Raw genomic sequence first — 11,204 nt, forward strand, 5'->3', positions numbered from 1 at the left:
GTGTGTGTGTGTGTGTGTGTGTGTGTGTGTGTGTGTTGTTTTTCACCGGTGGAGAGACAGGAGACAGTTTTCTTTTCCTCTCATTTAAATCTACACACATGGTTTTCCTTTTCCAAGAGAGCTCTTGAGCTCGGCTTCTTGCAGTGGTATATGCAGGCCTACTCTCAGTGACAAAGCATTCCAAGGACAAAATAATCACTGAGATAACAAAATGGTCATATATAACTGCATATACAAAGATATTCACATATTTTTCTTACTAAGCTGATATGAAGCACATTGTTAGGTATTCCTCTGTCCACTCTTTGCCTGTGTGACAAGAGGGCTTCCAACCAGAGTCCATTGTTGAACAAAGTTTTTTTCACAGCTTGAGACTGACCTTGGAGAATATCTCTACATCCCCTATAAGAGTATCCCTAACAGACACATCTCACAAAAAACAGTTTTTGTGAATATTTTTATGGATCTCATTGAATTTTCAAATTACAAAGGGGGAAAAACATTCCATTCCATCTAATCATGGATGAATGCAGTGTTTATGCCAACATGGCATTTTTGTAATACCAAGACATGAGAGAAGCTTGGTGGGCCTACTACACTTCCTTTTATAAGACCAAAGCAGTGATTTAAGTCAGATCTGTGAAAGAACAGTTTCCACCTTTTAATGAACCTTTCTCAGGTTTTGCCTCTGCCCGACAACCTGTAATCTTTATACAAGCCAAGTGCTGAGCTAGAGTGGCTATAACTGACCAGTAACAAGATCTTTTGAGTTGATTTATAAGTCATTGTATGGTATTTGTGGAATGGCAGTATGTTGAAGTGATAACATTATTGATGTTAGTGAGAGATACTTAAATGACTAAGATTAAACAACTCAGTGAACACTCAGGGTCAAGGAAGGATCCTACTTGTGTAATTTTCCATATCACATCTGTGCCAAGGGGAGAGGGTAGATGCATTCTGACCGTGATGATAGCTGAGTGCTGCCTGGCAGTGCAATCCTCTTTTATTTGAGGGGCAGCTTGATCACGTCAGCTGGGCTCACTCAGCAGCAAAGATGGTCAGCATGGGTCGACCGTTCATTTGTTGCCCTGCGTGATTCAAAATAGATGTGGTTAGCAGTTTTTGATGAGACAAAGCCTTTCTGCATATATCCTGTCGTGCTATTGAACAACTTAGCTCCACGGGACTGTCTCATTCCATCTGTGATATTTTTACAAAATGTATCTTTGTGACTGGTAACAGGGCTGGGGTTATTCTCCGTCCAGTCCAAAACCGCAATGCAGTGGACTGAGGAGAGAGAACCACAAGGAACACGAGACAATGCCGAAGCCAAACTGTGTTGGGAGAGATGATGTCAAATGCTCCTGGGGAAGTCTAACAATGGACCATTATGACTGTTCTTCTGCATCTAATGATAATAATTACAGAGTTATTGGTGTTCATGGTAATCCAATGCTAGTGAAAGAAGAATTGTTGTTCTTTTGCTTATTACTGACAATGTCTGTGCCAGGGCCAGAATACAGACCCAAGGGATAGCAGAGTTCTGAACAAAAACAAAACAATAAGGGTTGTACTTTGACTTAAAGTCAAGACACACAGAAATGTACTGATGTTTTGATGAGTGATGACAATAGCTGGTTTTCCATTCAACTTTTTTAATGTTTTGATCATTTTAGTGATTCTAACTGGAAGTCACATCTTGAAAATATTCTCATGCAAGTAAAAATCGGATTAGCTAGAGTGGATTAACTCTCGGTACGGTAAAACTAAGGTTGGGTGCAACTAAAGTTGATGGATCAAGTTTATTGGCATACATTTGCATTTGATGCAATTTTATAGCTCGATGGTGTTTTAAGCCCCCACCGTCGACTTCAAGGCAGCGCTGCGACCGTCGACTTCAAGGCACCTAACACTAACCTTAACCCTAACCCTAACCATTGCCTAACCCTAGTGCCTTCCATGCAGCGCTGCCTGAAAGACGACGTTGGGGGCTTAAAACACCATCATGCAATTTTATAACCTGATTCTGTCAAAGGCATCCTGACAATTGTTCACATATCCTCTCTTGAGTAGGAAAAGGTTAATTTTTAATTCACATAACACAGCGGAATGGAAATGTACACACATATACATTTTCTTAAGTCCGTATCTGGGTCGAAAATTTACCAATGCGGTGACCGAATAATGACTGTATGATATTTATTATTATTTTAGCAGAACCTGTATATCTTAAGTCCACTACTCTATAACTGAAACTGCTGTTGCACAAAATACAGTGGACTTTGCAGCTGCACATAACTCTACAACATGTATCTTCCAGCATGTTCTCTCGGTCTCTCACTGTCAAACAAATAGTGAAAGTAAGAGTGACTGCTGTGTTCCCAACTTAATGACACAATTACACCATAATTCAGATGACCATTCTCCTTGTATGTAAAATGTGAATGTTGCATCACAGGCACACACACACACACACACACACACACACTCACACACACACACACAGACAGACACACACACACACACACACACACAATGGTGCATCACACACAGTATATACCATATATAGAGAAAATGCACAAACTTCCTTGTCTGTTTGACTGTTAAAAGCTAAGAAAAATCTCTCTAATCCCACAGCTAGTTCATCTTCCTAGACCCCAGGAGAGGATGGACTTTACCTCATTCCCAGCTCTTTCCCTCAGTCATTTGTAGGGTACTTTATAAAAAGCCCAGCCATAATGGGAAGTAAACGCCAGCCTAATCTGGTGCTGAGGATGTGATGCCGGGGTGTGTGTGTGTGTGTGTGGGGGGGGGGGGGGGTTGATGTGAAGGGAACCCTATTTCCTCTGCATGTGCAGCCGCTGCTGTTGAGTGCTGACCGTGGGAGGACTGGAGGGGATGTTGTCTGTGTGTGTGTGTGCATGGGGGGTGGGGGGTGGGTAGTTACTGCTCTCTCCTTCCAGGAGTCCGGAATGACATGCAATTAAGGGGCCTGAGTAGATGGCAGATATCATCTCACTGGAGGGGCAGGAATAGAGGGCAGTCTGTGCTCACCAGCTGCTCTGCTCTGCTCCGCCAAGAAACAGGCCCACACTTCTGCAGTGGGGAGCAAGACTGGGAAGAAGAGGGGAGGGGAAAAAGAGTAAAAGCACTCACAGATGGGATCGCAGGAAAGGAAAGAGAGAGAGAGGGAGAGAGAGAGAGAGAGAGAGAGCGCACGACGGAGAGGGAAAGGAAAAAAAGAGAAGTTTTAACAACTTTCCCACATCTGTTTATTTAGAGAAGAAACCATTGTGTCATTCAGTTATTCTAACAACCTACAGCTCCGGTCAGTGTTATTCCCACAATGACGGCTTTTTAAATACACAGTTTACGCTCGCGTGAAGTGGCCTCCGGACGCCACAGTTTCGGGAGCGCGCCAACTGCGTGGAACACACCAGGGTTTCGCCTTGCCCTCCCTCGCTCGCTGAGCTGTCTCTCTGTAACCAAGCGCTGGCTATAGCGAGTCGAAAGGGCAGAAGAAATGGGAGGTAGGCTGGCTTATCAGCGACTTGTGTGCTTTCTTTAGCCCAAATCTCACTAATTGGTGATGGGGCCCTGGACAACTGCCAGTTCTACATACAAGGGTTGTTGTTTTTTTTCTCAGCCACAAGAGTCCAAATGTCACGGTACTTACAGTGACCGCATACTTCCACTGTGATTTTTCCATGCTTCTCCAGATAGGCACACATCTCACATATCTACTTCATGTGGGTCTTATCAAAGAACCTCTGGATGCCAGTGATAAACTTAATGAGATGTGTGTTTGAGTGGGGTGTGATTAAGAATATATTTTCCCCCATTAGATATCATTGAGGAGCTCTGTCTAAGATCACGTCTGGAATTAATTTCAGTGTGGGCATGTATGGCCAGCTTCTACATCCCGAGTCATACCTCTCTGTCCCATAAATCAGGTCAATGAAGGAATTAGACAAAACTGAAAGTCCTAGCCATATAACTTTTTAGATAGATACTTTATTCATCCGGAGACATAGTCAGTAGTGCTTGTATTCACCATTTCATATTTGTGGGTTTCCTTTTCGATCCTAATCAGTTATACAAAATCTTGAAGACAAAAGCTGCCGACTGATGTTTGATGGCCAAACGTCACTTAATTGACAAAGGCATAACACAGCAAAAGTCTGATTCACAACAGATCTGGCATGCGGAATGCTTTGTGGTGAAACTGATTTTACAGTTCTGCTTTGTTGTGTCTTCTGTTGTTAAATTCTTTCTTGCTGTGTACCATGTTTAGTGGATTAAGGTCACATGTCTGCGAAGGGAAATGTCTTTATTGGCCATGTGCGCTTATGGTATTTGCTCATTGGTGGTGGTATGACAGGACCTCAGGCCTGTATAAATAGGCTCCTCTGTAGGATGGCAAGGCGCACTCTCATGTGTTGTAACAGCTGGTGGGTTTGACATGCCCCCGAGTCTCAAACAAATGCAGCAGGTCATCTCCTCCCTACCCACTGTCTCATAACCCGGGGAAAAGATGCCGCAACGGTCCTCCCTACTGCACTGTAAAACAAAACAGTTCGATTGTGTCGGCGCTTGATTCATTGGTGCAACAGCTCAACAGAATACAGACTGAAGAAATAGATAGGGACCATTTTGGACAGTAAGTTAATAATGTTTGCCTTAAGCAGTATTAAAAAAAATATTATCCAAGGCCATGCATTTTCAGAGGTGCTCTTTAGCCCGTGGCTACATGGCTATGTAATTGCTAATCCAGCTGGTAATATTAAATCTCTTATTCCTGAGCTGGAGTGAGATTGGAAGCCTTTAGCCTTTAGCACAGGAAATATCCCCAACGAGCTGAATGTGCATATCAATCCTGCTTGCGCACACTGACATTAACAGCTTGATTAGACACCCATACCAGGACCAACAGCTGCAGGAGGACAGATCCGCACTGAGCCCAACTGCAGCTGTCTCTCTCCACGAGGAAGGACAAGCATATCATTTCGATAGCATGAACCTTGGGGACAGAGAAGTGTGGAGAGCACATTAATGACTTGCTCTGGGAAAAGCTCAAAGAATGTTTTCTTTTGTTCCTTTTTTTTCGCCTTGCATGACTCAAGTGTGTAGTGAAGTCTCTCATCATGGATGGCAGTCAGTTGAAACATTAAAGCTAACGTCTCCATACACGACCCCATCATTATAAGAAACAATTCAGATTAGGAGTCTTCTGTGAGCGCTTAGTTATTTAACAAAACATGAAATACACCTCAAGTTTGATGTTTCCTTAAATCCTAGTTCTTACATCAACATCACAACTCATATTCATACTCAATTTGTGCCATATTGGAGGGCAGTTTAGGCTACTGGACTAGTGACCTTAGTGACCAAGGTGTTGTGATAGAGGATAACAGGAGAACAATGGGGACTGAAGTCTCTTTCTAAAGGTTTGTTAGTAAATCTAATAGCTGTGGGAATCCTTAGTTGAGCTGATCAGCACTGATCTCCATAGCCTCAGGACATAGGACCTTTTCAATGGATCAGTGACTTCAAACATCTAGGGTCGCTCCTCTAAGGACAATGACATCAAAAAAAGGAGCTGGTCTACGCTCTCTTCACTTGCCCCCACAGTCAATTAAACAATGAGTGGCAGCTTCTGGAAACCCCAAAGTGAAAATTAAATAAACACATCCTCTCAGGAGAGGAAGAAAGAGAGAGAGAGAGAGAGATAGAGAGAGAGAGAGAGATAATGTATAGATGACAGGAAATCATGCAGAAAAACAGGACCCCCAAATTATGGCAAGTTTTCAATTAACTTATCATTTCGCTTCATTATCTATTTCCCTAAGCGTCCCAAAAAGGAAGTTCCATATCCATATAAATGGATAGTTCCTGTAGTCTCATTTCCTGTATTGAAATATTTTCTTTCACAAACATACACAAATAGGGTGTGTTTATGTGGGTGTGTGAAAGAAGGAGATAGAGTGAGGGATCAAAAAGAACAATCGTTAATGTGGCAATAAATTCTCTATGAAACAAATACTAACACAAAAAAACACACACAGGGCACAAAATTCTTATTAATAGAAATTCTTTGACAACCATTGTAACCATGCAACACCACATATTATGGATTAATAGGTCTTTGGAAACCTTTAGTGGTATGTATTTGCCAACACCCTACATAATACTGCATCTCTATATAAATCTTAATATTTATTGTTAATAATGAAAATATCCAAATTTAGATAATGCAATTATTCAAAGTACGCTGGTAAAATTATAATCAAATTTCTCGATCACAATATTTACTGGGGGGAGGGGGCATCTGGTTCAATCTTCCATTCTTTTCTAAAAGTCCTCAGAAACTAGATGAAATGGGGAAAAGGCTCTCCTTCAATCCTGTGTTTTTTAAAAAAAACCCTCTGTATATTCAATAATTTACATTTAAGTGGTTCCATTCCTCAAAATAGTCCAAAAACAAAATAGCCTCCACTCCAACGGACATCAAACCTTTGGCTTGCTGAAGACTGAAGAACGATATTATAAAGTCAAAAGAACTTCTTGAAATAAACATTTCTTTTTCATTATCAGCAGGGGAGATTTTTAATGTAAGTGACTTCATTGTGTTTGTCCTTTAATTGCATTATTGCTGTATGAACACACATTTAATGGCTCCATCAAAGTAATGGCATACAGCTTTCTTATTAGACACATCTGGTATACACCCTTAAGCTGCCAAAGAAAATAGTTTTCTCGTGTAAGTGTTTCTCTGAACTTCCACACATTTCTTGAAGTCAGAGAATATACTGGCACTCTTTTTTTTCTTCTTAAATTCACAAATACTGATGAACAACACCAAGCCATTTGTAGAACAGAGAAATGTGTTACAAAAAATAACTGTGAAGACTCAAAGACTCATAATCTAAAGTTGTTGATTTCAGTACTTGCCCTCTTGATTGACTGTTGGAGAGTATTGAATTCCGTGCATTCATCATTTTGGACTGGTGCGATCTCGAGGAAGCCCCAACAATGTCAGCGTTGGCCATCCGTAACTGACATTGAGTGCATTGTTTTCGCTGGAGCTTCAATGCTTTGGCCTAAAGGTACATTCCTGAGATCAGAACACTGTTTGAAAACGAGACCCACCCCCTACCTTTGTGCCACCTGAACCCCTATCAAAAGTGTCTGCAACAACCTTTTTATGTTCGGTGTGAATTTGCACAATATCAGTTTTCACTTGTGCACAGGCACAATTCATATTGACAGTCAGTGATGGCCGACTTTGGTGCTGTCTCAGATTGTTGCTTTCTATTGTACTGAACTAAAGGGCCCTTTGCCAGAGGGGATCATTTTCAAAAGTCAAATCCCTTCTTGCTTAACAAATGGATGGAGAAAATGACAGAAATGGCTCTGGACTGTGGATGTATTTCCCAGTTGTTGAATATGACACTTCAGCAAGTAAATACATGAGGAAAAGGGCTTAGATGGCCAGTAGCCTAGTACAGAAATTACAGCACAATTTTATCCAGAGAGGTGAACACTGCTTACTATCAGGTTCTTATACCTGATAGTAAGCAGTGTTCACCTCTCTGGATAAAATTGTGCTGTAATTTCTGTACTAGGCTACTTTTATCCAGAAGAACCTGATAGTAAACAGTGTTCACCTCTCTGGATAAAATTGTACTGTGAAAATTAAGTATACTTAATTTTCTCCTTTTCGATGATGATTATCCACTAGGGTTGTGCACAATTCAAATTGAAATTCTGCTTCCTGTTTGCTACCTCAATTGAAATGCAAGTGAAATTCAAGAATTGAATTGGAATTTAAGAGCCAGTTTCAATTCAATTCTGGAATTTTGCACAAGCCTGTTATCCACCAGTGTTAACCTCGATGACTGACTTATGTCTAGTGTGATTATGGTCACTTTTGATAAAACATGCTGAGATTTCAAGACATTGGTTCAGAATATACTGTAAGAATATACTGTAGCCTAATGGAGCTTGTATTCACATATGTCACTAATGGTCTAAATATAAAATACACTGCTATATATTATGCAGAAGTTGAAGTTCATGTAAAGGTTTAGAAACCTACATTAGTGCGATAGAAGTGTTACAATTTTCTAAGCTTGCATGTGTGACAGTATAAACCTAAATTTGGCTTATCAACACTGGTTTAGCAATAGCCTTATCAAACAACCCATGAAAAGGATTTTTTATCAGTAGGCTAGCCTACAGACAAAATCCCTAATTGATGGTTTAATTATTACCAAAATATAAAAATGTTCTTGATGAGGACTCTATCCTAAGGAGAGGAGTAGGGTGACACTGTAAAAAGTGTCTAAATCTGACAGCGCATCGCGAAGGAACCACAGCCCTATAGATATTTTCTTTCTCAAAGTTTTACCGCTCTCCCCCTCTCACTTTGTAGGGGCCATCGCTTAAGATCGCCCCACCTCCTTATTCCCGCCCAATGACCGACGTAGAGATTTACAACAACACATGGTGGAACCAATAGGAGCCCGTAAAATTTCGGGAAGAGGGTAGAGTGGATAAAGACAAATGAGAGAGTGAAAAGGGGGCCAGTATGCGAACTAGAAGCGTTGCTATTTTCCTACACTATTTGTTTGCGTTCCCATCCTTACTTAATGACGGATAATTAGCAATACCACCGAACCTACTTTACATGTAAGGTTGGTTCTTTATAACCAAAGACAGAGCATCGGGATTTGTTAGTACCCGTGACTTGCATCGGAGTGTGCACTGAGGAGGACAGCACTTGGGCTGCCTGACTAGAAGCGCTGACTGCGGAGCTAGGACTACTGAAGATCATGAGACGCCTGTATAACCAAGGCCACATTACCGTGGTTTGGTAAAGTAAATATTGTGTTTTATTTTTCTCTCTTGGCACTTACTTTTCGTGTTTTGACTCGTCGTGGACCATTCCCGGAGTTTATCAAGCTATCCTAGAAGTGCAACGGAGGAGGATAACTTTGTCTGAATTTGCCAGCAAGAAAAAGTAATTCAAATTCAAAAACAGCAGAAAAACTGTATCGAGGAAGTCTTTGATCGGAATGGATTCAAAGGATATATAACATACGCATGTGTCATACGGGCTCGACGTTTAGCGCAACCTTGCAGCCGTCGCAATGGCAACTTTGGCCGGTTTGGCACAGAGCGCCTGTAGACATCTATGGCCCTTCGGCTGCATAGTTATCTTTTTTAGCTATTTATGTATAGCTTCACCTACCCATGGACGCCGATTAATATGCTGGCAGGCTATTTTGAACTGTCAAAATGAAGCAGAGTGTTTGTATGCATATGACCAGTATTTACACGCCTGTGAACCCATACTGACCGGCCAGAGGAGGAAGTGTCCAAGTCACTGCATCTCTTCCCTAGTGCAACTCAATCTTACCAGAAACGGGCCAGCTCTTGAGGACTGTAGCTGTGGCAATGATGAAAGATGCAGGAAGACCAAACGCTCTATCGAGCCTTGCCTGCCTAGAACTAGCAACATGGGGTGCACAGAAGCACGGCGCCAGTGCGAAAGAGACACCCAATGCCGAAGCGCCATGGGTGAATATTTAACCCACTGTGGCAAACTTTTCAGTGGAGCAACCTGTACGAACTCTTGTCGAAATGTGATTGCTCACATGCGCAAGATACCCAAGGCTCAAAGCTTGGATACCTGCGTTTGCGACGGGACCGAAAGGACTATATGTGAGTTCATCAAAGTTAATATGAGAAACCTCTGCTTCGAATCACCACCTACAGATGACGAGGGCGGTAGTGGAAATGATGACGAAGACGACGAACAAGACATTGACTACTATGTCACCAGCAGTGATGTAGAAGACACTGGTTGCTCACTGAGTCCTCGGAGTGTTTTGACTCTGGTGGCATCCATCTTGGTTCTTCTGCCGTTTCTCTGATGGGCAAGTGAATTACTCGCTCAGACTGTTGTACGAAGGGGAAATGTTGCTCTCTTTTGTCTTCAAACAACTGTCGGATGCGTTCGGCTCCAAAGAGTAGACTACAAAGTCAGCAATTTAAGATTGGTTGCTCTAATATGAGTAAATGTGGTGGGGTAAACTCCCAACACTCTGTGATTGTCTATGCACGTGTAGGCCCAACTGTTTTGGCGCAGGGGAAACATGCCTTTTCAGTATGTCACAGTATTTATTTTTACGCAAATGGTCTGACATTGCAATAACGACGTGGCTACCAAATACTTAAGCTTGGTCTAACACTACTGCCCTAAAGTATACTAGAGGTTTGTGTCATCAAAGTGTTTGTGTCCTAAGTAAGATAAAGCTTGTAGCGCACATTTGTCACATTGATTTCAAATGTTGCCTTGGACAAGTGTGTGCAGAAATTATTTTATTTTGATACATAGAGATTTATCAATGCAGGTTTTAATCATAAAGCTGTGCACTGCCAATATGGGACTAGTGTTTTTAAAAGAAAAAGATGTATTTTTATATAAAGTTGCATTTGATTTTTGAGAGGCCAAGTGACATCTCTTTAGGATATTAAATGCTGGAATGAAATACAGATAGACTAAAAAATCCAATTAAGGTACAATAAAGTAATCTACAAATATATGTTGTAAAAAGGAATCACTGCACACATAGTGTACCAGACAGTGAAAGAGAAAGGTTTAAAAAAGTATTCCAGTTGTAAAGGGAAAGTAGGTATTTGATGTATTATTTTCCTTTGAAAAATACTGTACAGTGTATTATATAGATTTTCAGAGAATCTTTTAATTATGTTATCAAAGATGAATTATTCACTGTGTAGAAATGTCTAAATCCACTGTATGACTGCCTCAATGATGTACTTTTATAGAAGGCATAAAAAAAGTAATTACAGAAATCCATCTTTGTGTTTGCGGTTTTTGTTGTAAAGATATACTGTGAAGTGTCGGGTGTGGATCAGTTATCTTGGCTAATCTTACTTCAAAAAGACAGTTGCCTCAGTAGTAGGGAGTTAAGATAAATAATGGGTGCCGTAAGCAGCTTTAAGTGCTGATACACTTGACTTTGTAAATAGAAGTGTTTGCCGAAGGAATAAACTTTGACATTTGGATATTTTTAGAACATTAGACACAAAAGGGAGAGCTTTTCCCTGGGGTTTTCGCATGCCGACTGGGCCAAGACAGACAGAAGTTTATTTATTTTTCAATCACTGTGTTT

The 11,204-nt window shown here is 41.1% G+C and overlaps 1 protein-coding gene across 1 annotated transcript; it reads left to right on the forward strand.

The window, feature by feature from the left end:
- The first annotated feature begins 8,571 nt into the window (after positions 1 to 8,571).
- gas1a (growth arrest-specific 1a) lies at positions 8,572 to 10,888 on the forward strand. The gene has a single exon (XM_076270216.1). The coding sequence runs from the start codon at positions 9,156 to 9,158 to the stop codon at positions 9,939 to 9,941; it is 786 nt and encodes a 261-aa protein (XP_076126331.1). The 5' UTR covers positions 8,572 to 9,155; the 3' UTR covers positions 9,942 to 10,888.
- The last annotated feature ends 316 nt before the right edge of the window (positions 10,889 to 11,204 follow it).

The sequence above is a fragment of the Alosa pseudoharengus genome, unplaced genomic scaffold, assembly GCF_046254945.1.
Source record: "Alosa pseudoharengus isolate Yale_2024_CS ecotype anadromous, Long Island Sound unplaced genomic scaffold, YU_APseudo_1.1 YU_APseudo_1.1_scf_6, whole genome shotgun sequence".
Lineage (NCBI taxonomy): Eukaryota > Metazoa > Chordata > Actinopteri > Clupeiformes > Clupeidae > Alosa > Alosa pseudoharengus.

Bases quoted from the DNA above. Each gene is read 5' to 3' on its own strand.
- gas1a (XM_076270216.1), top strand. From the start codon at position 9,156: ATGGCAACTTTGGCCGGTTTGGCACAGAGCGCCTGTAGACATCTATGG.